This window comes from Epinephelus fuscoguttatus, linkage group LG23, assembly GCF_011397635.1.
Source record: "Epinephelus fuscoguttatus linkage group LG23, E.fuscoguttatus.final_Chr_v1".
Lineage (NCBI taxonomy): Eukaryota > Metazoa > Chordata > Actinopteri > Perciformes > Serranidae > Epinephelus > Epinephelus fuscoguttatus.
Window position 1 is genome coordinate 1,579,558 of NC_064774.1, and position 27,499 is coordinate 1,607,056.

Below are 27,499 nucleotides of genomic sequence, written 5' to 3' on the forward strand. Positions count from 1 at the left end.
AGAGACCACATCTGCTTCAGTCTTTGAAGTGGTTTCCTCTGTTTCCAGTCTGACGGTAGTTAGCTCCGAGCATAAAACGCACAAAAACACACACAGTCACGGACACACACTCCCAAGTCGTCATTCACTCCCGGAGAGGACTCATTCATGCGCATGCATGCACACACTCACACACAAACATGAGCACATACACACAGAGTCCGCAAGTGTGGGAACAAGTCAGCTGTTTTAATGTATAACACACACACACACACACACACACACACACACACACACACGCATACACACGCACACACACCAGTTTCAGGTTTTACAAGGCCATCAGAGGGAGAGAGTCAGTGGGTCTGCATACCACAGAAGAAGAGAGAGTTTTAAAAACAAAACAAAAGGGCAGCAAAGAAACACATGAAAAAAGAGACGCTTTTATAAATACATTTTTTACTGATTGTTGTTTTCCTAACCATTAAGAGAAATATTTTTGTGACTACCAGCAGTGAAAAGTAACTAAGTACTGAGCTGAAGTATTAACTCACGCTACTTTCTACTTCTGGGGTGATTTTTTATTATTATTATTTTTATTATTAAGGCTTAAAGTTATGCATAATTAAGGTTGGGGTTGCTTTAAGTGACAGGCTGTCTGCTGATAGTGTCCTCAACTTCTCAGTCAGACCCACAGCTTGTTCCTCTAGAGCTTGACCCTCTCGCCTAAATATGGTCACTGTTGTACATATGGTCATCATTTTTACAGTCTTTGATTTAAAGTTATTAAATTCAGCCCCACCTAGCCTCTCTTAGCCTCTCTTAGCCTCTGTTAGCCTCTGTTTGCCTCTGTTAGCTTCTGTTAGCCCCTTTTAGCCTCTGTTAGCCTCTGTTTGTTGGTGTCTGTTAGCTTCTGTTAGCTTATGTTTGCTTCTGTCTGCCTCTGTTGCCTTCTGTTAGCCTCTGTTTGTCGGCTTCTGTTAGGCTTTTTTAGCCTGTGTTTACCTCTGTTGTTTTCTGTTAGCCCCTTTTAGCCTCTGTTAGCCTCTGTTGACTTCTGTTAGCCTCTGTTTGTTGGCTTCTGTGAGCCTCTGTTAGCTTCTGTTTGTCCCTTTTAGCCTCTGTTAGCTTCGGTTGGCGTCTGTTAGCTTCTGTTAGCCTCTGCTGGCTTCTCTTGGCCCCTTTTAGCCTCTGTTAGCTTCTGTTGGCCCCTTTTAGCCTCTGCTGGCTTCTGTTGGCCCCTTTTAGCCTCTGTTGGCATCCGTTAGCCTCTCTTAACTTCTGCAAGCCTCTGTTTGTTGGTTTCTGTTAGCCTATGTTAGCTTCTGTTAGCCTCTGTTTATTGGTTTCTGTTAGCTTCTCTTTACTTCTGTTGGCGTCTGTTAGTCTGTTGCGTACAGAACCTTTAAATAAAAGATCTGAGTACTTCTTCCACCACTGACGGCCGCTGTCGTTAACGTACAGTTCAGTGCACCTACAACTGCCTCACATTTAAAGGCAGTTTTTGTCGTCTGTTTGATTGACGTGATATGATTTCATCTCTTGCAAACGTTTTTAAACATCCAAAATCGATCTGTTTTCTTAATGCAGCATGTTTTAACTGAACTGTGAGAAAACAACAGGAGTAGGGGGTCGGGGGAAAAAGAAGAAAAGGACATAAATTGGAAGCAGAGAGAGGGAGAGTTTAGATTTATGACAATGAGACAGAGAGAGAGAGAGACAGAGGAGGAGAAAGAAGGAGGTAGGAATTAGTAACAGACATAAAGGAAAGAAGGATGGAGAGAGGTAGGAAATTAGAAACAGAGAAGAGACAGAAGGGAGGTAAATGGGGGAGGAAAGGAAAGAGGAATTAAAAAGGAAGTGAGGACTGATTAAAGGAGTCCGGAGCATTATGGGATTGATCAGTGGTAGGAACTGATATGATGACACATAGAGAGATCTACAGATTAACAAGCCCAGAGGTCAAAGGTCATCTGGGGCCTGGTGAGGCTGATTGAGGAGTAGGATGGAGCCCCGGGGGTCGGACAGTTGGCAGATGGCGTGGGGAGGTTTTATCTGAGGTGAATAATTATTTACAGCCAATAAACGATCTGTTCGGCACGTCACCGCCGATGCTTGATCAGGATCACTTGTGTTTGAAATGTGAGGACGTAAAACTCTGTGTTACGTTGCAGGATTGGAATGCATTGTACTGAAAGGTGTTTCCAATGTTCAGTTAACATACATTGGAGAACAAAGTATTGGAAACACCTGTCAGCGTGATACGACGTGGCACAACACCATCACAAACACGTCTCGGCATCAACAGATCGGAGCGGCTGCAGGGCTTCAACATTACACTCTACAGGTGTTTATATTTTTCTGGACACCTGAGTTTACATTGCAGGTTCCTTTCTCTTTTTTGTAAGTGTGGGGTACATTTATGACTGAAATAACACACAGGCTCAGGCCAAGAGAAGAGAATGAGGACTGATTGGTTTTGTGTCGACAACCTGAGGCTTCCAGGTAAAGAGAAAGTAAAAGAAAAGGAGGTGGAGAGACATAGGGGAGAAAACAACAAGAGGAGGAGGTGAACAGGTGAGAGAGGAGGAGGGAGGTGTTGAGTGTTTTGTCGCCTCCGGCTCTGGGTGAAGGTTTGGCCTCCCAAATTACCCCCCAGCAGCTCCTAATGCTGCCTGATGTGCGAGTGTGAGCCTGTGGGAGTTTCAGTGTGACGACCTCTGAGGTCAATCAGCTGTGAGAAAGCGTTGACCTCCGACAAACCTCCTGCTGGGCACGTTTCAGTAATCTTCTAGTCCGTCTGGTAATGCCGGTCCTTCGGTCGGCCCACCACTTTGTTTCAGACTGAAATATTTAAACGATTAGTGGACACTTTGCTTTGAACTATGGTTCAGACGTTCCTGTTCCCCTCAGGGTGAACTGTGAGAACCTTGGTGATCCTCTGACCTTTCAACGAGCACAGTTTGTCCATTACTTTTGTTTATGATCAAATACCTGCAAAAGTAATGAGCCTCAGCTACTTTGTGCTTGGTGCTAATTAGCCAATGAAGGTAGATGAAGGTAAAACACTCCAGAATTTTAAAATACACCCTCCTCTTAAAGGGTGTGCCGTATCACCTCATTCACGATAACACGAGCCTGTGAAGTCGTCAAAATCCTGCCCTTGGACAGTGACTTGCGGCATCAGAAACCAACAAAAAAAGCATTCTTTAACATCGGCGTGATACAAGGCCAGCTGCTGTTATAGTTTAACGGTGCCGGTGGCGTCAGGGGGAAACATGGTGGGACAGAGATGCAAGTTAAGGTGGCTAAAGTCCAACTGGGGCGGGTGGGAGTGGTGGTGGATGGGTCCAACAAACACACTTTCACCTGAGAAAGCCATGTTCATGTCCCGTAAGATTCTAACTTTCTTCTAAGTTTTCTAGCTAAACCTTATTTTTCCTAAACCTAACCACGTGTTTTTGTTGGGGGTAAAAAAAAAAAAACAACCCAAAAACATCGATTTGCAGTGTTGTACCGACGTAGTGCTTTTATTTTGAAAGAGACTGTGTGTAAACGTTACCCTGGAAATCCAGAGTTCTCGCAAGAGCACAATTTGAATCAGTAATCAGTAATGATGCTCATTACCCATGCCCTTGGAGCCGAGCTGCACCAATCACATCGATGTATCTGACTTGGCTTTTTCTCTAAAAGAGGAACAGAAGATGCCGCTCGAATCTTTCCTTTGCAAGAAGGACGTTTTTGCTGTTTTGCCGAGCGGATACGGCAGGAGTCTAATCTACCAGTTAGCTCCACTGATAGCGCTCTGGATACGCCATCCTGTGTATTGTTCTGATTGGTGGTAGTGTTATCCAATTGCGTGCAGTGAAATCTCCACCAGGTGGTGCCATGGATGAGAAATACACGAACTAAGCGGTGCAAATGAAGCGAGTTATACATACGCCTATTCTCAGGAGTTGAGAAATCTGAACTCCAACAACCAATTGACCTATGGTTAAGTCCCACCCTCAAACGTGATGAGCCAATCACAGTGCGTATAGCCATTCCCATACACTCAGACATTCTCTGCCTGGACGTCCATTGAAATGCATTACAGAAAGTCAGTTTTGTTCGGTTTTATGAGCTTTTTCAGAGATTTGAAGTTTAAAAATGGTCAAACGGTGTGCATGGGGTACATGCAACTCTGACACAAGGTATCCTGAGAGGCTGGGCGACCAGGTGTATTTTTTACACTTTAAACCACATCTCAACCGAGAAAAGTGTCTCCTTTGGATAAAGTTGTGTGGTAACGTTAGACCACAACATCAACTCAACGTGAATAAGATTAACAATGATGTCTACATCTGTCCTAAGGTAAGTCAACATTGTGTTGGAGGCAACATATTGTCACTTTGCTGGAAAGAAATATAAAGTTATCTTTAACATCTCTAGCTAACGTTAGCTAAAGTTAGCCTAATGTTAGCTCCTAGCTGCGTTGTTCATCATGTCACCTTGTTTGCTGGGAGTTCATTAGCCTATTTTGTTCTAGTTTTGTACTTTGGTGATCGTACGTCATTGTTAGCTGTTGTCCAAAGGGCTCTAGTTAAGCTAACGTTAACTTCTGGAGCTTAGCTTCATTAACTTATCTGTAATGGCAGAGATAACAAAGGTTGGCAAACGTTATGCTGAATGATTCAGTGTAAATACTGTAGCACCAAACTAACAGAGAGACACTCTTGGTAAAGATGGTAAAAAGGCCGTTATCCTTTTCTCATATTCTGAGCCAAAAACCTTAACTTTAGTGGCACTTTAACTTGTTGTCTTTGATGGTGACGGCAACCAGATGCAGTTCACAAGCGTACACTGTGACCTGTAAATGTTGGCTTGTAATTTAAGCTTTTCATCGACCTTCTCAACAATAAAATGATGAATATATCCCTCCAATGCGTAGTTTAGGCCTTTTGGTTACTTCTCAATGACATCTGATCGTTATGTCCCCAGAAATCCTGCGAAATGCCATGTACTGTGACACCTGCCATAGTGCCGGTCACTGAATGTTGATAAGTTTGTCCGAGTGAGTGGAGGGGGGTGTGGCATAGCCATGGGTCAATTCACACGTTGTCGCTGAAGTGTAGCGTCCACTCTCCAGTCCCCCTCGCGATAACACCATTAGCTAACATTTGTACTGTTAGCACTGCTAGCCGCTAGCCAATGGCTCATTTACCTCCATGTTGAGAGCCATGTGCAGACAACCTCTGAATCATAGATATGCTCTGAATGCTGTATGCAGGTAAAAATTTGCAGTACTTTTACTTGTAACAGAGTTGTAACATTTGTACACAGTGGTACTGCTACTTCCCTTTGCTAACATGCTCACAGTCGCAGTGCTTAACACACTTACGTTTAGAAGGTATAATGTTTACCATGGTGTGTTAGAATGCTATCAGCAACTGGCCTCGAATCACGCCGACGTTAAAGAGCGCCTTTTTCTGACGCCGCAAGTCACTGCCCAAGCATTGGATTTAGCCAATTTCACAGTGAGACTGGGCCCGTGTTATCGTGAATGAGGTGATACGGCACACCCTTTGAGAGGAGGGTGTATTTTAAAATTCTGAAGCATTTTACCTTCGTCTATAAAACTGCATACCCCAGCTTTAACTGTTACCTGTCAGGGATACATGTGAACATTCACCTGTTGGCTGTGACGTTTGAACTCCTGACGTCAGAACATTTGGTACATTTTCCTCAGAATTCTAAATAGAATGTGCTGCTCCCTACACACACACACACACACACACACACACACACACTGCACGCGGCTCCACCCCTCTCCCTCACGCGGCACAGAGAGGCATGTCCCTGCGTGTTCCTGTGGAGGTCGAGTCTGAGCAGACAGACTGAATCCTGGAGCAGCAGCAGCAGCACGCGCTCCACGCGGACCGTTTCCTGTCCACTGAACCCTTTATACTTCTGGATGGATTGTTGACGTCACGCCCTCTGATCCTCGGATACACTTCTTTTGGATTTCGGGATCTAATCGCTCTAAATCACATTTCTAGTTGTATTACGCATCTTTGACAGTCCTCTACAGTCTCCGGGAGGCTTGTACCTACCGGGGGCAGCCATGGGTTTCTACGGCACCTTGAAGCTCATCTTCTACAAAGTGAGTATTGATTATAGGAAGGGCTGATCGATCAGCTGATGTCAGCAGCTGCGGCTCGAGCTCCGTTGCCGTGAATGTATTGAAAGCTGTCGTGCAGGAACTGGAGGTTGTCAGGCTCGGACAGCACCGGGATGACAAGGCGTTTCTCTCTGACAGCGGAATGCCTCAGTGGCGCGTGCGTGTGTCGGTGTGTGCGCGCGTGTGTGGACCACTGCGGAACCGGCAGAGGGGAAGAGAGACTCCTCATATCATGTCCTTCCTCTGCCGCTATCTCTTTCTCTGTGATTGCATTATTGATTATTGATCACCCAGCTGCGTGCGTGTGTGTGTGTGTGTGTGTGTGTGTGTGTAGGTGTCTGTGCTTTGAGCCTCAGCAGGTAAACACACAGAGCCAGTGAGCAAGGCATTGTTCAGGGTTTGAATCCTGCTTCAAACTGCTGCAAAATATGTTTAATGACAGGAGAATAAAGCAGCAACTACCTGTGAATGAAATGAAATGTATAAATATCAAACAACTTGAGTATCTGATGCTAAAATTAAAACCTTCCACTTCCCTCAAAGTGGTATATGACACACTGCAGCTGCTGACCAGGGGATTTTTTAGGTCAAAAATAGTACATTAAACAGCAGGAGTCAATGAAAATTAACTTTAGATCAACCAAACATTAGTATACAATCTATATTTATCCCTACAGCCACAAATTACAGCATTAAAGCCCTAAAAACTGAAAATAAAGCATCCATACTCTGCAAAGACAAAAGGGATATAACACTGCGTAACTCCTATAAACTGTATTTTTGGGGTTAAATATGCTGTATTGAACAGGAAAAAATATATGAATATGAATTAAGTTAGTAATCAATGCATATTAATCTCCACAGCTGCGAATCACAAGATTAAAACCTTAAAAATGAAAATATCTCTTTCCTACACTTTGAGAACACAAATGTCCACCGTGTACAGCTCCTTTTAACTGCATTTTTGGGTCAAATATGATGTATGAAACGGTAAAAATGTATGAAAATTAATTAAGATTAAGCAAGACATAGCACAAACCACAAGATTAAAATTGTAAAAATGGACAGTTTTGCTTCCCTACTCTATAAAAACATGAGTACACAGTACAGCTCCTTTAAACTGCATTTTGGAGTCAAATATGGTGTATGAAACAGCCAAAATCTATGAAAATGAATTAGAATTAACCAAAACTTCAAGTCCCTAAACTGTAGGAACACAAATACAAGAGGGATACCACATGGTACAGTTCCTGTAAACTGCCTTTTTGGGTCATATATGGTGTAGGAAACAGTACAAATCTATAGAAATAGATTCAAATCAAGCAAAAATTATTTAGTATTTAATGTATATTCATTTTTACAGCTTCAAATCACAAAATTAAAACTTTAAAAATGAAAAAATATCTTCTCAACACCTTGAGAATACAATTACAAGAGGGATTCCATAGTGTACAGCTTGTGTAAACAGCATTGCTGGGTCAAATATGGTGTATGAAACTGTATCTATGAAAATGGATTAGAAATCAAGCAGAACTGTAGTATCTGGCGCATGCTCATCTTTACAGCTACAAACCACAAGATTGAAACCATAGACATTCACAATTTTTTTGTTTCCTTACACTGCGATAACCCAAGTCAAAGAGGGATATTACACAGTATGGCTCATGTAAACTGCATTTTGGGGTAAAATTTAGTGTGTGAAACAGAAAAAAAATCTATGAAAATGAATTAAAGTCTGACAAAACTTTAGTATCTGATTTTTATTTGTCTAACCAGCTTCAAACCACACGGATCTAACCAAAGAAAGATTTTTTTGCTTCCATCTATTGTGAAAATGTAGATTATTGCTTTATGTATCATAGCCACACTGTAAGTTCCTATGGTAACACCACAGTGATGCCAGCAGAAGTACAAACACCATAAAAGTATTGAATAGTTTATTATAGGGATATAATAGAGATTTTACAAACAGATGTCACGCAGCAGAGCTGAATTCTTCTGGTTTTAACAGTAAACACATTTTTGTTGTTTTTCATCCTCGGGTGAAGTTTTTCTTTTTGGCTTAATGAAATCCACACAGACGCGACATCTGTTATAAAAAGCCAGGGACATTAGGGTGAAAAAAAAGTCAGAAAATGAAAAGCAGATTATGAGTTTAGGTCAGAGTTAAGAGCTGAAATTACAGCCGTATGTTGTTGATGTTGAAGCACTGACATTGTGGGAGGTTTGGGGTTCAATTCTGGCCTCAGTGATGATCTACAGACTGAAATACTCGGTGTCTGCTTGTATTTTATTTTGAAAAGTGACACAGATTATGCAGCCAGTTATGATGCCCGAGAGGAAGGAGGACACACTCACACACTGTCCCGTACATCTCCAGCCTCCAGTGTGTGTGTGTGTGTGTGTGTGTGTGTGTGTGTGTGTGTGTGTGTGTGCATGTGCGCGCGCAGCAGCCTGTTAGCGCGTGCTGCTCTATTTTAGACGAGTGCTGCACCGGCGACATTCCTGCGATTTTCTGCATTCCTGCGTTCATTCACTGAGAGAGAGACACACAGAGAGGAAAGGGATGGAAGGCTGATTCAGACCTCTGGGTGGTTGCGTTTGTGTTACTTAACAGCGTAGGTGTTTTCAGTATCTGTCCAGTAATACAGAGGGCTGCAGTTTATCTGCATCTTTTTATTAATGTGGACTGGGCCCTTCTTTGACCACAGGAACATCCCAGAAACCCACAAGCATTTGTAGGAACTCATTTCCTTGACACATGCAGTTTAATGTGTCTCAGAATCAGAAACAAAAATCGGGGTTTTTTTGCCAGATAGGTTTTCACATACAAGGAATTTCCCTTGGTATTTTGGTGCATAATAATCAAAGTGAATAAAGATGCATGTTCATCTTAACGCCACAAACCACAAGATTAAAACCTACGAAATGGACATTTTTGTTGCTTCCAAAAACAATAAAAACACAAGTTAAAGAGGGATATCAAGCAGTACAGTTGATTTTTTTTTTGCGTCAAATATGGTGTATGAAACCACAAAAATCGGTGAAATGAATCAAAGTCTGACACATCTTTAGTATCCACTGCTTGTTGGTGTGCATAGCTTCAAACTCCAAAAGAAAACCTCAGAAATTGACTTCTTTTTGCTTCCTTATGCCATTAATTACACAGTACAGCTCATGTAAACTACATTTTGGGGTCAAATATGGTGTATGAAACGTCAAAAATCTATGACTGTGAATTAAAATCAGACAAAATTCAAGTATCCAATGCTCGTTCTTCTCTACAGCTTCAAACTACAAGCTTAGAAATTTATATTTCTTGCCTCCTCGCACCATTAAAACACAAGTAAAAGAGGGATGTTACACAGTACAGCTGTTGTAAATGTAATTTGGGGTCAAATATGGTGTATGAAACAAGCAAAACTGTATGTAACTTCAAACTACAAGAATATAATCCAAGAAATTGACATTTTATTGCTTCCTTTTCCCATAAAAACACAAGTAAAAGAGAGACATTACACAGTGCAGCTCATGTTAACTGCATTTTGGGGTCATTTTTGATACTCTCCTACATTGTGTAATTAGGGATTATAAAGGGATACTACACCGGAAGTCCTGGCACAATTATACATAGATCACAGTAAAGTCACTGTGTGCTCCTAACTGATTAGAATACATGCATCGTAAGTCATTACAGTAATGTTATAGAGATGCTACAGCATCTGTTCATTGTCGTGGACTCTGCAACAACTGTTTACTGTCCTTTAACACCTGTAATTTCATATGTCTCGTATCCAGATAGAATTTTAATACAATATAATATATGTTGATAGATTTCAATAGAAGAAGGACATGGCTGGATTAACCTGTTAGAGGGCCCTGGGGCAAAAATTGCTATTTGACCCTGATGACCCCCCAGTTACCACCTTGTGTGGACTGTGTATGTTGTCACCAACCTCCAGTGAGCGCTACTGTCTCTCAATGTTTCTCTTTTTCCCACCAGATGAAGAGGAAGTTGGATCATGGTCCAGACGGCCGTCCGTTTCCTTCAGGGAAGAAGCACTGCAAGGGCAATGGATACCTCAGGTACAGCACAGATTGTGTAACTAACCCATAGATGACTAAAAGAACTTTATGTTTAAACTCTTAACTATTAACTGCAAACGAGGAGTAAATGCAGTAGCTTATTGTTGTTGTAATAATCAAATAATTAGCATTGTGTTAGCAAAACAGGATATGAAAAATAACTGACACAACAGAAGTGGACCTAAAAACAATTTTCGTTTGTTCATCGTAGCAACTTTTTTTAAGCCTTTTGTAAGCTGGTAATTTACTACACATTGGAAATGCTAACTGGTACAGATGCTAACATCCCTGTTCCTCTCAGTCCTTCCAGTCTGGTTCAGGCCACCACACCAACAACATTTGGTGACCTACGGCTGGCCAATGGGCATTCGGCCCAGCGGCGGCGAGTCACCTCCGGCCCGCCCCCCTCTGGCCTGCAGGACTGGCTTCATACCTTCCAGGTCAGGACTCATGTCGCTTCCTTACACTGAGTGCATAATTAAGTGTTAGCTAAAACCCTCCTCCAAACAGTGATCGTCCTATCATAGCTTAGTAACAGTAACTAGGCACAGCAGCTTTTGATTTTTTGTTGGAGGGTGAGGTCTTTTTTTGTAGCTTTTCGAAAAACAAAAACACATTGTGTTGTTAGCATTCCCTGCTAACTAGCTTACTACCAACAGCAGTAAACTGGTGTTACCTATAAAGCAGAGGAGCACATCGTTGGCTAACTATTATTTAGGGTTTCAGGCTATGTTAGAAAAATCCCCATTCAGGACTAACGTTACAGCATTCACTGTGTGGGAGCCAAGATGCTAATTTATTGGAGTTTTGGCTAACGTTAGCTTCCCCAGATCTTCTTGGAATTTGGGGAAGTTTACATTCAGCTGAAAATATGAAAATGAAAACACAGATTTGACTTGTTTGTTGCTTGTCCAAGTATGTTTTTGTGAAGTAAGCATCCAAGCAGGGCTATGAATAACATCGCAGCTGACGTTAGCTTAATTAGCTAGATGGCTATAGAGTTTTCATTTTAGCCACAAAATAAACAGTCAGGGTCTCGAAATAAGAAGCTGTTTTGTTTGTATAAATGTCAAATGTTAAAACTGCGGTTGGTATCGTTGAAAACTAAATTCTGTTGAACGGAAGTTCTAGAACGGGACTTTAACATGCATAGCAACAGTAACTAAGGGGGGGGGTTAAGTTAAGTTTAAGTTTATTTACTTTATTGCCCTGAGGGGAAATTCATTGCTTTTATTAAAGGTCAATGTCAGTATGTCATCCCACATTATCTAGCATGTTTCATGATAGATACTTGTCATACTTGATGAGCTGGAACAAAATACAAGTGGATTACTTGCCAAGACAACACTAATGTGTGTGCGCACACACACACACACACACACACACACACACACACACACACACACACATTGCATCCCTTGATGTGCTGCATTAAGTGTGTATGTGAATATCTTCCGCTTGCTGCACGTAAACACTGAGCGTTAGAGGAGCGCTGCCTCCGAGCTGCTCTTATGTAACTAATAATAATATAAAAAAAAACATACAAGTACAGACACACACATGCAAATGAAAATCAGGGATCTGTGTTTTGTAGCTTGGGGAAAAAGTTCAAACAATTTCAGAGACGTGGAAAGTCTTTGAAACACACAAACAGAGGATACAAGAACACACACATGTACACAAATAGACAGAAATGCTTAAATATTCTCAGACACACACTCAAATAGAGCAAAATGTCTTCCTCATGTTCTTCCTCTTCACCCCCCCTGCAGACGTGGAGCGGTCCTGAGAGGTTATTGGCTCTGGACGAGTTGATTGACAGGTGTGAGACCAGTCAGGTGAAACACATGATGCAGGTCATCGAGCCTCAGTTCCAGAGAGACTTCATATCCCTGCTGCCCAAAGAGGTACACACACACACACACACACACACACACACAGATATCGTCCCAATTAAGTCCCAGTGTCCTCAAATGAGACGACATTTAAGTCCCAGTGTCCTCAAACGAGACGATAAAGTCCCAATGTCCTCAAACGAGACGATAAAGTCCCAGTGTCCTCAAATGAGACGACATTTAAGTCCCAATGTCCTCAAACAAGCTGACAGTTAAGTCCCAGTGTCCTCAAACAAGATGATAAAGTCTGAATGTCCTCAAACGAGAGGACATTTAAGTCCCAGTGTCCTCAAACGAGACGATAAAGTCCCAATGTCCTCAAACGATAAGACAATAGAACCCTAATGTCCTAAAACGAGACAACAATTAAGTCCCAATGTCCTCAAATGAGACAACAATAGAACCCCAGTATCCTCAAACGAGACGATAAAGTCCCAATGTCCTCAAACAAAATGACAATAGAGTCCCAATGTCCTCAAACGATAAGACAATAGAACCCTAATATCCTCAAACTAGACGATAATAAAGTCCCAATGTCCTCAAACGAGACGATAGTAAGGTTCCACACAATTCTTATCTTCAGGTGATTTTACACTAAAGAAAACAGACTTATTAAATTATATTTAATTTCTGACATAAATCCTCGACACTGGACCTTTAAGTAAAGGACCTGAATAATTCTTCCCCCACGGTCCTATAATGTGACCTATAATAAAACAGATATGAAACATGTATATCAGTGACACAGAGCAGTGTTTAAAATGTGTGTGTCTGTGTGTTTGCAGTTAGCTCTGTACGTGCTGACCTTCCTGGCTCCCAGAGACCTGCTGCAGGCCGCTCAGACCTGCAGGTACTGGAGGATCCTGGCTGAAGACAACCTGCTGTGGAGGGAGAAGTGCCGAGAAGAAGGTAAACACAGTAAAGACACAGTGCGCCATGCACTGGATGTGCTCTGCTGGGGAATGAGAGCTCTGGTCTCAAATCAGGTCTCTGTAGTTTCATTAAACAGCTGCTGAGTGTTGTTTTTATTAGACAAACAGGAGGAAATAGAGCATGTATTGGGGACTATTTTCAGTGGCGGATTAATCCACATTTGTGGCAGCAGGATGGTGTATGTAGGACTGAGTCAAAATAATTTACAGTGTGTGCTGATGATGATGAAGGGACGAGACCCAGTGCAGCAGTGTGGCTCACTGATGTGTTTCTAATGGGAAACAATGGAGCTCTATGGCGCTGAGGAAGAAGATATATATTAGACCTTTGTGTTTGTTATACATCACCAGACTTGTCCTTTAATTATGGAAGCAAACTTCCAATGATGGAACACTGACTGTGCAGCGCAGCGTCCCGCCCTTTCCCTCCTCTTCACTCTTTCATCGCATTTGCTTCGACACATCTTGATGAATCGTCTCCAAAACCTATAAAATGAGGAGAAACTGTTGTATTTCCTGTCGTGGCTGTGAGCGTTCATCATGTGGTGCCTGTGCACGGACTCTGGAGGTGTTTTCCACAGGGCAGATACGAAAAACAGGAGAGAAGGCAGGAGCTTACTGGATGTACAGTGCTTTCTAACCTGAGTGTAACATGCAAATACAGCTACACACACACAGTCAGTCAGTCACTCCACCTTCATTCAGCGCAATGCAGTGGCTCTGTGTGTGTGCGTGTGTGGTGCGTGTGTGTGTGTGTGTGTGTGTGTTTCTCTCTGGGCGTTCTGCCAGTCAGCCGAGATTCACTGCCAGCACTCAGCAGCCATACCAATGAGCCTACCTAGCGTTAGCACCACGCCACAGCCATACTAATGAAGCCAGCGTTAACTGCAGCCCACCAGCTTCATAAATAAGGATAATTTGTATTTGCACTACAGCCCTGTCATACCAGTGGGATCACTGTTGGCATTAGCCAGCATTCTGCGAGAATATAAATGCTGATAATCTGCATTAGCACAATGCCAGGTAAATAATAATGGAAGTAGCGCCAATGGTACATGAACTCATATCAGATTCTTCTACACATGAATGAAAGGTAGAGAAGTTTTGGTTGGTTTATCTGATGTTATGGTGATAAAACCAAACTTATATTAGCTCAGACTACTGCAGTCTACTGTTCCGATCGTGTTTACTGTGTTCACATAAAGAGTCCATATGAAGGCCTCCCTCTTTTAGTGTAGAGAGCTGCATGGATGATGGTTTTTGTAGGATGGCGCAGAAGTTATGCTGCATTCACATGCTCCTCAGGTGTCCCATTGCCCAAGTTGAGAAGCCTTCTACTGATTTTGGTGTGTTCATGAGATTTAAGTCGTAATGAGGAAACAAAATGGATTCTACAACGAAGATGTTTTGAATATTATTTTTTAGAGCATTTAACCAACATGTTGATAACATTTGGCAGCTTATATCACAAAAAAACAGTATGATTTTTTTGGGGGCAGAGCTTAGCTGGAGGCCAAACGATACTCCTCAGACATTAGCGCTGGCTAGCAAGTTCTGTTGGCTTGTTTTAGACAGTGGAGGAAGATGATGTGAGTGGTGCGTTCAGAAATACTCATTCAAGTGTTGGAGCGAATTCTCATGTTGCGTTACTCATGGAAGTTTGAACGCTACAATATTTTGTTTTGACTCGCTTCATACGAAGTAGTGTAAGCTAACATTAGTTACTGCTGTTTCACTGGTGTGAGAGTAGTGTAATCTAACATTAGCTGCTGCGGTTTCACTGATACGAAGCTACAGCATCTAATGTTAGCTTACACTGCTGTCACACCAGTGACACTACAGCAGCTAATGTTAGCTTACACTGCTGTCATACTAGAGAAACTACAGCAGCTAATGCTAGCTTACACTGCTGTCATACTAGGGAAACTACAGCATCTAATGTTAGCTTACACTGCTGTCACACCAGTGACACTACAGCAGCTAATGCTAGCTTACACTGCTGTCATACTAGGGAAACTACAGCATCTAATGTTAGCTTAGACAGCAGTTGTAACAGCTGTGCTAATTAAACTTATGATAGTGACAACTGCTGTGGCTAATGTTAGCATATAACATATAGTAGCTTATAACTCATACAAAGTTGTCTTCTCCCTCGTGGCTTTGAGTAAGGGTATGCAGCAGGAACATTTTGCTGACGTTAAGCCTCAATAATAATGACGTGCAGTCATTTTAATAGCCATGTTTGCTAGCTTATCTGATTGTAATTACAACAGCTAGCGTTAGCTTAAACAGCAATAAAAAAAGCTTGAGTAGCAAAGCAGTTACCTTTAGCTTAAGCACCAAAGTTGTAAATGATGAGTCGAAATGTATGTCTTTATCTTTGGAGGACCAGTTAAGGCTACTGTATCTGTTAGCTTAGCATTTAGCAGTGCTTACAAAACTGTAATATTTAAATTGTTTGAGTTGCTGTTCGTTTACACCGTTAATAAAAGAGTAAATAATCGTAGCGTTAATTGAAGTCAACTACCATCATTAAAGCACATGACAGCTTACACTTCACAGTTGCCAACAAACTATAGCAACTTTCTACGATACATTATTTTCTTCAGCGATTATTTCTTTCTAGTGTGTGTTTGTATAGTAAAGTATGATGTAACCAGAACATTTTTACATATTTTGCTTTAAAAAATTACTTGAGTGATTAAACGGTTATCAAAACTGTCTTTCGTCCTCTCCACAGGTGTGTCAGAGTATGCGTCAACTCGTCGTAGGAAGTGCTCATGGCCAGGTGTGGCGGTCAGTCCTTGGAAATCGGCCTACATTAGACAACACCGCATAGAGAACAACTGGAGGAAGGGAGACACACGGGAGCCCATGGTACACAGTCACACTGATCCAGCTGATAGGCATGTATTTGATATGTAAACATGGATTCAGTGTCATTAAATCCGGGTCTCTGTCTTTCTCTCTGCAGGTGTTGAAAGGTCACGATGACCACGTGATCACGTGCCTGCAGTTCAGTGGTGACCTCATTGTCAGTGGCTCTGATGACAACACGCTCAAAGTCTGGTCCGCCATCACCGGCAAGGTATGGCGCAGTGTCAGCAGAGACAGACATATTGATTATGCAAATTATGATTTTCTGCTGCTTCAGCTATAAAACACAAGTGTGTATGTGTGTGTATGTTGGGGGGGTGTCTGGTTTGTCTCTTCAGATTACATCGTAGTATTGTTATACTGCTCAGTGTGCTGTAAGCAGTTGGTACGACTTTGTAGTGCTGCATAATTACATTTACCAGTAGTCTCCGTAGAAACAAGTCTTTAAGCCTCTGCGCCGGCAACAGCTTTGACTGGAGAGTTTATGTTTCCGGATTTTCTGTCCATACGTCCATTCTTGTCAATGATGAACGGATTAGATTTTGGTGTTTAAAGGTCAAGGTCACCGTGACCTTGGGTCTGTCATATTCTTGTGAGTGCGATATCTCAATAACGCCTTGAGGGATTTTTTTTTTTTCAAATTCAGCACAAATGTCCACTTGGAGTCAACAATGAAGAGATAAAATTTTAGTGCTTTAAAGGTCAAGGTCGCTGTGACCTTGGGTCTGTTGTATTCTTGTGAACGTGATATCTCAAGAATGCATTGAGGGATTTTTTTTTTTCAAATTCAGCACAGATGTCCACTTGGACTCAACAATGAACAGATTAAATTTTAGTGGTTAAAGGTCAAGGTCACTGAGACCTTGTGTCAGCTCTATTCTCAAGAACACATTGAGGGAATTTTTTTCAAATTTGGCACTAATGTCCATCTGGACTTAGGGATGAACTGATTAAATTTTGGTAGTCAAAGGTCTCATGAACACAATATCTCATAATGCAATGAGAGAATTTCTTTAAATTTGGCACAGACATCCACTCTGACTCACTGATGAACTGATTAGATTTAAGTGGTCCAAGGTCAAAGTCACTGTGACCTCCTGTCTATCGTATTCTTGTGAAGAATGCATTGAGGGCATTTCCTCAAATTTGGCACAAATATCCACTCTGACTCACTGATGAACCGAATAGATTTCAGTGGTCAAAGGTCAAGGTCACTGTGACCTTGTGTCTGCCCTATTCTCAAGAACACAATATCTCAAGAACGCATTGAGGGAATTTCTTCAAATTTGGCACAAACATCCATTCTGGCTCAGCGACAAACTGATTAGAATTTGGTGGTCAAAGATGAAATATCACCTTTTTTGTCATAAGTAATTCATTCGCTAATAATGACAAAACTTCACACTGAGGTCTAACAGGATAAAATAATGAAGTGATGAGATTTTATATCCAAAAGGTCAAAGGTCACCTTCACTGTGACATCATAATGTTCTGCATAAAACACTTCTCTGGTCATTATTAAACGTCATATCTCAGGAACAGAAGGGGAGACATTTGGTCAGAGACTGAGTTGGTGACACTGATCTTGAAACTGTGCTGATTGTATAGATCTTCTGTGCTGTCGGGTTGAAGATGTGTGTGAAGCGTCTGTGTTTTAGAACATGTAGCTTTGTTACAGCAGCGTCCATACTGAAAGCATTATCAGCAGTCATTTTAAAGCATGTTTCACTATTTTCTAACATTTTAAAGACCTGGATTTAATCCAGAATTTTGTTGCAGCCTTTGCATCAAATGGTGTAGTGCTGTGTGTGTGTGTGTGTGTGTGTGTGTGTGTGTGTCGCCCTTAGAAGTCAGTCAGCATCATGAATTAGAATATAATAGAAGAGAACAGAGACTTTTAATGTAGGTCAGCATGACCCATCAGAATACTATGAAGCTTATGTGGCTGAATAGAGAAGAAAGCAGTAGAATAGAATAGATTAGTGTCAGGCGGACCAGTTGTGTTAGTCAGGGTGTGTCTTTGAGATGTTATTTAAACAGAGTGTGTATACACTGACAGCCCGAGGCTGCTCTGTTTGAGTCCTCAACCTTTATGTGTGTTAAAGGCGAGGAGACAGTCCACAGTGTTTGTCCAAAGACTCTCTTTTAGCCTGTATGTTAGCCGTCACACGCCGGTCCTGTCTTTGCTCTCATCTGTAAATTGTGTGTATTTCCATTTAGAGTGAGCGCAGCCTCAAACGTCTGCAGCTGTGAATTACAACACACACATTAATGCAGCAGTAGCACGAATCCAAAGACATCAGAATAGTTTAATAAGTAGGGTCAGCAGACACACACTTTCACTGAGGTAGGGTTTTGAATGTTTTACTTGTAGTGGAGTATTTTCACAGTGAAGTATTTGTACTTTTACTGCAGTAAAGGATCTGTGTTTTATTGTCGATGTGGTTTCGGTAGAACATTCTTTAACCAGACACACCTGCTCTCCTCTGTGTCTAGACCTGCCCTTTAGTGTGTGCCTTAGTTTGTGTGTGTTTGTGTGTGTGTGTGTGTGTGTGCGCGCACCCTGCAGAAAGAAAAACACACACCCACTTCTATACCCCGAAGGCATGACGAGGCGTGTGTTTCCGCTCGTCTCCCTGTAAAAAAATTCACGGCGGTTACATTATCTTTATGATCAGGAACGTGATGACAGGTTGACGGTCGCCCACTGCCGATAATCGCAGTAGTAACACAGTAGTTTCACTGTGTACTGCAGTACACACACACACACCCCCCACATACACACACACACCTTCCCCTTTCTCAGCAACAGTTGCCAAGGCAAAGTTACCCTCTGTTGCCGCGGCAACCACCATTACAACACCTTCAAGGTGAAACTGCATTCTCTCTTTCTCTCTCCTCAAGCTGTGAAAAAGGAACAAATATTGACACACACTTTTACGACACACACTCTCAGCGCACATACACACATATACACACACGCACATGAACTTTATTTGCACTTTAATTAACAGAAGATGGATTTAATTGTTGAATTTAATTAGCAGTGTCACCTAATCTGGATTTTAATTTATTTTTTAATTTATTTTTTGATGGGACTTGTGTAATTATGTTCGGTAAATGGGCATTTTAATGTGAAATGTGCTAATTGTGGTGCGACACACAGAAATGAGTGAAACACATGAGTGAGCAGTGAATTTATTCATTTTAGAGCACAGTTTTGTGGTTTTAGCTCAGTTACTGAAGTCAGTGTCTCTCTTTTGGGTAAATCTCTTGTGAAAATAAAATTTCAACCTTACGTCCTGGTTTTAATCAGGGCTGAAACGATTCGCTGAGTACCTCAAATCAATTGTTAAATCCAGTACAACTATACAGTGTGCTGTGTAACGTGGATTTGAAGCACGGATTGCAAAACTATGGAGGAAGAGGGATGAAGAGAAAGTGTACAGACAAAATTAGAAAAGAATGAAACAATAAAATTAAACATATCATATACACGTAGCCTTAAAGACAGAAACAAAAATATACAAGGAACATATATAGTTACGTACATGTATACACGCGTGGTGAAATATACAAGTTAAAGTGCAAAGACTCTTGGTAGTAGTTGGAATTTCAAGTCAGATTAAATGAAAATAAAATTCAGACCAAATTACAACAACAACAAAGTAAGAACTATTATGAATTTATAATGGCTGGTTATAAATTTTCCCCCACGAATACAACATGCTAATATTATTAGCACAAGTCTATGGCATTTTACACTGTATGAATTAGCATAGCAGTTAGCAGAGTTGTCCTCTGCTCATATGAAGCCAGGAACAACAGCAACATGTCAGACTGTGTGCGCTCCAGATTTTAACACAGATTTTAAAAAGAAAGTAACACTTATGTAGTGTCTGTGCCCAAGCTGAGATAACCCCGATGACATCACTGTGACGTCATCAGGGTCAGTTCCTCTTGGCTCCTCCACACGACACGATGCAACTGATAAAACCAGTGGAATGTTCCTTTAATGACGAGCGATAACGAGCATCTGTTCATCAAAGCCTTGCTCTCTGTCTCTCAGTGTCTGCGGACGTTGACGGGTCACACCGGCGGCGTGTGGTGCAGTCAGATGGCGGTCGCCACGGTGATCAGCGGCTCCACCGACCGGACGCTGCGCGTGTGGGACGCCGAGAGCGGCGAGTGTGTCCACACGCTGTATGGACACACGTCCACTGTGCGCTGCATGCATCTCCACGGCAACCGGTAAGACACACACACACACACACACACACACACACACACACACACACACACACACACACACACGCTTTAGGAACACCTAACATTTTGCTGCATTCATTTCCATGACAACCAGAAAAAGACTCTCTACCACACACACACACACACACACACACACACACTTAGAGTAACACACTCATGTACTCTACTGACACACATGCCCATTGCCTGCTGCTTGTCTCCATGGCAACCAGTATAACATCAATGGAGTATATTCATTGTACGCACTCTCATAAACACATACAAAACTAACAACATAAAGCAACACACACATACACACACACACACACACACACTATACATACAGAAGGACACACAAACACAATAAGCACACACAACTACACACTAATTACACACGCATACATTATAAATCATGCTAAGACACACACTACACAAACACCACGTGCAGAGACACACATCTACACACTACATACACAATGCATGAACCATTCACATACAGTATACACACACACACACACACACACACACACACACACTGAGATGATGAACTGGGTCATCACAGCATGAGCACACACACTTGACTCTCATTTTAATAAGACAAACTTGAAACTGCCCCGATTGGCCGGCGCTGCAGTGATGTCATCCCTCCCTCTGTCTCTCAGGGTGGTGTCGGGCTCCCGGGACACGACGTTGCGCGTGTGGGACGTGTCAACGGGCCGCTGCGAGCATGTGCTGACGGGCCACGTGGCGGCGGTGCGCTGCGTTCAGTACGACGGGCGCCGCGTGGTGTCGGGCGGCTACGACTACATGGTGAAGGTGTGGGACCCCGAGACGGAGGCGTGTCTGCACACGCTGCAGGGGCACACCAACAGAGTGTACTCACTGCAGGTACACACACACACACACACATGTATATGAGAAGAGCTCATACATAGTAAAGACCTTTTATTAATAAATAAAACTCTGATTCTAACCTGATCTGTTCTCATAAAAATCACATTTTCTCTGAGTTTAGAATTAAACAAACAAGCAGCTGGATCACAGAGCTGACGTCCTGCTCTGCTTAAGCGTGCTTACACCCTTCTATATGAGGCATGACGTCCCTGTGTGTTATTAACTCATCATATCTTCTCTGTCTTCGCAGTTTGATGGTGTGTTCGTGGTGAGCGGCTCGTTGGACACGTCAATCAGAGTCTGGGACGCAGAGACAGGTAGAGACACTCTTTAGTTCACACATACATCAAATATATTTTTGATAAATTTAAATTAAATCAGCACGTAAGTATACGCTTGGTAAAAATTAACCAGTTTATCAGGAACATTTAGTCTGAAAATTAAAAGTTGTTTTGAGAGGCTGATGCATCTTTGTCGTCATTTAAAAGGCTGTTACGTTGTGGTGAAGTGTTCCAGTATTTTTCAACCCATTTTATGCTGATGACAATAAATATATTGTAACATCAACACCTCTCCAACATTCTAGCTTTTATTAAAGGATTTATTGCAGGACTGTTTTGTTAGACGGCATTTGTTTGAGCTCAGTGGACCTAATAAACTGGCAACTTGGTGTTCTTGCAGTTAGCTAAGAGCTAAATATGTACCATAAATTATAAAACAATCATCACAAAATTACACTGTAAATTAGAAATAGAATAATTAAAGATTATTACATTTCATTAAAGAAATCGTGTCCATTAGCTTTGAAATAAACCAAATAAAATCCCTATTAATATTATACAATAATAAATTACACCATAAAACACAGTCAAAGCCATCTCCACACTATACACGCAGAACATTTATAAACAAAATTAGAAAAGAATTAAACAATAAAATAAAACGTATCATGTACCAAGTACCGCTAAAGGACGGAACAGGAACATATATAGTTACGTACATGTATACACACGGTGAAATATTATAAATATATTAAGGTGCAAAAAGACTTTTAATAGTATTTGGAATTTCAAGTCAGATTAAACAAAAAAAAAAAAATTCAGACCAAATTACAACAACACAAGTAAGAATCTACATAAATTTAAAGTTATGGAAGCCGGGAAAGGCAGTGCTTGCAATTTTTTTAAACGACATTATCTAAAACAAAAATGAAAACTGTTCAAATCAGAAAACAAAATGTTGTTTAGCTTTTATTACTTCTAATGTTTATTGGAGTCAGGTCTCATATTTGGCCACAATCAAACAAGAAATGAGTCAAAAAGTCGTTTTCTTGTGATAGATTACCTTATTTTATCGAGAAATCAACCTTTTTTTTGAATCTACATAAATTAAACTGTTATTGCGAGAAAATAATCAACAAATAACAAAATATAGGACAGGCAAAAATAAGCCCGGGGCTTCAGCCTACTCCTTTTTCTCAAAATGCATGTCACTGAAATAAAAATGGTTCATTCTTTCAAAAAAAAAAAAAAAAAACCCTGAAAAAAATTGCAATCACGGCTCCTCTTGGCTTCCATATGATGTAAACCAAAATTATTTTCTTTCTAATGAAATCAACCAGTTTTCAGCGATTTTGTTGTCAAAAACTCGTCGAAATAATTTAAAAGATTTTATGAACGTGTAAATAAATCAGCACTTTGTGGTTTAAAATAAACCTGTTTATTCAAAGTTAAACCGCTAACCTGAAACTGTCCCGTCCAGGTGGGTGTGTCCACACGCTGACGGGCCACCAATCGCTGACCAGCGGCATGGAGCTGCGTGACAACATCCTTGTTTCCGGGAACGCTGACTCGACGGTCCGAGTGTGGGACGTGCGGACGGGACAGTGCCTCCACACACTGCAAGGTGAGACAGTGAGAGAACAATGACGTCCCTGAGAGGGTTTGTGTCAGAGGGAACAATGAGAGCAGCGTGAAGGTGAGATGATGGCGGTCGAGTCAGCGCTAAAACACACAAGTCTGCAGTCCTCCGGGAGACGGAGAGGAAACACTGGAACAGGAAAGAGAGCACACAGACGAGGGAGAAGAAGAGTCAATCAGAAATAAAGTAAAACCAGAGCTAAAGTTTATTTTAAGATGCGGAGAGAGGAGACGAGGGAACAAAGACACGAGGGAACAAAGAGGACGTGAAGGTAATTCATTATAGCAAGTGGAAACAAGAAGAGGAAGGAAGTACAAGTGGCAATACCACGGTGAAAAAAGTACTCTGTTACATGTAAGAGTCCTGCGTTCAAGGATCCTCCTGGGCGCCTCCCACTGCAGGTGTTAAGGGCAGGTCCCACTGGTAGGAGGCTCCAGGGTAGACCCAGAACATGTTTGAGGGATTATATATCTCATCTGCTCTGGGAGCACCTTGGGGTCCTCCAGGAGGAGCTGGAAAGCTCATTGAGCCAGTTTCTATTGGATTAACTTCATCTTGTGTTTCCTTCAGGTCCCAACAAGCACCAGTCGGCGGTGACGTGCCTGCAGTTCTGCAGAGGTTTGGTTCTGTCCAGCTCCGACGACGGGACGGTCAAACTGTGGGACCTGAAGACCGGAGCCTGGCTGCGAGACGTGGTGGCCCTGCAGAGCCGCGGATCAGGTCAGGACCCACCACCATCTGCTGTACACTCACCTGTTACAGATACCTGAGTCTAAATCAATCACTCGTTCTCTCTCGACAGGTGGCGTCGTGTGGCGAATCAGAGCGTCCGATACTCGGCTGGTTTGTGCTGCCGGCAGCAGGAACGGGACGGAGGAGACCAAACTGCTGGTGCTGGACTTCGACCTGGACGACAAGAAGAAGGAGACGGAGTGAGAAATGAAACAAAGACGCCATAAAAAAAGTTTGGAAGTTAATTTCATTTTGACCAAAGTCATGGCTGGATCTGCTTCCTGCAGCTGTCAGACAGACAGGTATGAATGTCACAACACATCCTGATTGGCCAGCAGACATATGGACACATTGGGAGGACAGCTGGATGGACAGAACATCCACTATGACCTGGATACTCAATGTGGATGATACAAAAATGGCCAAAATATCAAAACTTTTGACATCATATAGCTGCGCTGACATGGACGACGCCATATTGGACGCCACAATCACCCAAATGACCATCGCAAACATGGCGACAAATGAATGTTTTTGCCACTTTGATGGACAGAAACAAGGATGTACGTTCTTTTCTACGACACACGGTGAATGTTTGACAGACAGACAGACAGACGGATATGTGCTGATCAAAAACAATTCAGATGGATGCTCATGGATGGATGGTTGAATGTAACCGACGGAGGGACGAGGGCATTGACTTCTATTGCTGCTGAACCAATGAGGAGCTCAACAACGCCGATAAACATACCAATCCAAATGTACCAAATCTTGAAGGCCAGAGACACGTGGGCAACTTCTTGAGGCAATGGGACGGGCAATGTTGCTTTGAGTCAGTATTGTTTTCATACCAGCAGCCAACCTACGGCGGCTTATTAGGGCCACTGTAGGTTAAAAAAAAATTAGAAATTTAATAAAAAGCAGAGCGGGGCACTGGGGTAATATTCAGAGAGAAACCTCAGAATTTCAAAGATCAAAGTCGAAAATTCACAAGAAAAATCAACAAAATTTACGAGACAAACTGTAGTGAGGAATTTGTGTTGGATGAATGAGTCAAGCACAGGACTTTCACCCAGGGGACCAGGGTTTGTGTCCCATGTGAGCCAACACTGGCTTTTTATTTTCAGGTTTTGGGATGTATAAAGCCGCTGAATGCACACTGTTTACACAAAACTCAGCCGAATAGCCTCGTTGGTTGTAACGTCATTGTCTTGAATGATGAATTTCAAACATATGTCTCGACTAGACGTTGCTGGGATTCGCTGTTTACAGGTGGAGTAAAGCGATGTGGTTCCTTGACAAAAAACAAAAGAACAAACACTATTTTTTCCTAGTAAATTTGTCACTTTAATCTCAGAGAATATTCAGTATTTTCTCGTAAATTTACGATTTTGATCTTAAAGATTCTTCTTTTTTCCTCACCAATTTATGATTTTATAATCTCTGAGAGTATTCAAATTCTTTTATGGTAAATTTGTGAGTTTTGAATTTATGATATAAATCTTGGACAGCCACAGTTTTTTCATGCACATTTATGATTTTATAATCTCAACAACTTTAAACCAGGAAATAATTCATTTGTTTTTTGTTTTGCAAATTTATCACTTTATAATCTCAGAGATTTTAAATTGTGTTATAAATTTGTGATTTTTTTCTCGTAAATTTACGACTCAAACTTGAAATTTCTTAATTTTTTTGTCACAAATTTATGAATTTATAATCTTAGCAATCTCAGAGAATATCCAAATTATTTTCTGGTAAATTTACGACTTTAATGTTGAAAACTCTGAGCTGTCTGTGACTGTTACTCCTCCCCTGGCTCAGTTTAATTTTATTTAAAAAATGTTTTACCTACGATTGCCCTAATACACCATCGTACTGTCATAGCAGGCATTTTTCTGTTGGCGTTGTTTTTTTACATAGTTGCCCGTGAAGTTGCCCGTCTCCGTTGCCTCTGCACGTCCTTAATGTGTGTCGGCCCTGCAGTACTGTAACATATGTTTGTGAGCTGATGGCGGCGCAGGAAACGCTGGCCGTTATCTCAACTGGTGAAACCGTGAAAGTGGCTGGAGTGAAAGTTTCCCATCCAGCAGAGAGGAGAGGACTGAAGTGGAAACCAGTATAATCCAGCCACAACCAGAGTCTTACATCTGCAAACCAAACCCTCGCTTTGATTCAAGCTTCACAGCCGCCTGTTTTGAAGGTTAAAAAAACATGATTTTAAAAGCAGAGGAGGATTAATGTAATCGCTCAAAGCTGCTCGTCACCTCTATAAAACCTTTACAAGTGCACTGCACATTAAGTCACTCACATGTTTCAGTGATTCACGCTGCAGTTTGGCTCAAAATGCAAATCCTCAGTCTGCGTGTTCGCGCCAAAGTGAAAGTAAAGACAGAAAACGTGCCATCGTTAATGCTGTTAGTAACACCTGAGTTTTTGCTGCTGACGAGTCAAAGAACACAGTGTAGATCTGTAAGCTTACCAAACACTAAATCACCCGTACACTCAACTAGTTTCAATCAGTAATCAGGTTTTTCCTTCAACGTGTTGTAGTTTGTCTTGCTAAATGTAAAATAAGACACTTTTTATTGCAAGAAACTGAAAGTAAAATCAGAAAAAAATAGCTTTAATGAACCAACTTTACATTTAAGCAGTTTCTTCTAATCAGTGATTCTTGTTCAAATTTTTCTCATAATTTTTCTCTACAGCCCGGAAAATTGCAGGGAGATCAATATGAGGAAAGATTAGCATAGCAAAGAAAGGACATTTAATTAATCAGCAATTTATTTATGAAGTTTAATCACTACTGAATACTTCAAGCTGAACTCTACCACTGCATTTACGTCATTTTAGATTTTCAAAAAGGTAATTTCAGGTTTCACCATTTCAACAAAATTTCAGATTGTAGTTCACAATATAAAATATAGAAAATGTACTTCCTTTGTCCCTTCTGTGCTTCCATAGCCGGAGTTTGAGTCATCAGAGCTGTTTTCTGTTATTCAAAATCTGTAAATGGTCGCGTGTCTCCCTCAGCTTATTAATAACTCATGAACTCCATTTTTTCTGCCATAAATGTCCGAATTAGCTCATAATTAAATTGTATTTTAGCAAGAAAAAAAAAATCAACATTTAAAAAAGACTAAGGAAGCACAGAAAAAGCCATTTAATGACCACTTAATTGTGAAATTTAATCACAGCTAAATAATGTTGAATAGCATTAATATTTAAGTTTAAAAAAAACATCTGAATTTTTCTGTTTTTTTATTTTTTTATTTCATTTCATTCGGTTATATTTCACAATATACAATAAAAAAAAAAAAAAAAAAAGAATTTAAATGATTTTGTCCTTCCTGTGCCTCCATACGATCCTTTGATTCATCTGTCTTCAGCTACGTTCAAAGCTAAATCTCCAAAGGGTCACTCCTCATGTTTCTCCTCAGCTTATCAAATATTAAAAAAAATACATAAATGATTTAAAACAACTCCCCTTACCAGATATTAATCCAACATAAGCTGCCGTTGCCAGGCAACACCTCCAGCCAATCACCAGAGGTCTGGGTGATGTTTCCCCCGGCAACAGGTGGTATTTTCATGCTGTGAAAGTTGATCTTTCTGCAGGTGTGAGGCTCTGGTGACGTCATCGTGTAAAATAGTGTAAATAAGACAAAGAGGATGTAAATATTCAGCTTTTTATAAGAAGAGAAACAGAAAATATTGAGAGAGGAGACGAGGATGGAGGGATGAATGTGGATCAATAAAGATGAGTTTTATAAAAA

The 27,499-nt window shown here is 41.3% G+C and overlaps 1 protein-coding gene across 2 annotated transcripts in view; it reads left to right on the plus strand.

Moving 5' to 3' along the window:
• LOC125883392 (F-box/WD repeat-containing protein 7-like) overlaps positions 1 to 27,499 on the plus strand; it is a 41,130-nt gene extending 13,631 nt beyond the window's left edge. Inside the window, exons 1-13 of one of the 2 annotated variants that reach the window (XM_049567643.1) lie at positions 5,827 to 6,121; positions 10,143 to 10,225; positions 10,527 to 10,665; positions 11,998 to 12,132; positions 12,906 to 13,029; positions 15,793 to 15,929; positions 16,027 to 16,140; positions 19,999 to 20,180; positions 20,840 to 21,065; positions 21,322 to 21,388; positions 22,833 to 22,976; positions 23,562 to 23,711; positions 23,794 to 27,499. In XM_049567643.1, the coding sequence (XP_049423600.1) occupies positions 6,083 to 6,121; positions 10,143 to 10,225; positions 10,527 to 10,665; positions 11,998 to 12,132; positions 12,906 to 13,029; positions 15,793 to 15,929; positions 16,027 to 16,140; positions 19,999 to 20,180; positions 20,840 to 21,065; positions 21,322 to 21,388; positions 22,833 to 22,976; positions 23,562 to 23,711; positions 23,794 to 23,927 (1,674 nt within the window). In that variant the 5' untranslated portion in view covers positions 5,827 to 6,082 and the 3' untranslated portion in view covers positions 23,928 to 27,499. Of the gene's footprint in view, positions 1 to 5,826; positions 6,122 to 10,142; positions 10,226 to 10,526; positions 10,666 to 11,997; positions 12,133 to 12,905; positions 13,030 to 15,792; positions 15,930 to 16,026; positions 16,141 to 19,998; positions 20,181 to 20,839; positions 21,066 to 21,321; positions 21,389 to 22,832; positions 22,977 to 23,561; positions 23,712 to 23,793 lie in introns of those variants that run through there. The other variant, XM_049567642.1, reaches the window with a different exon arrangement.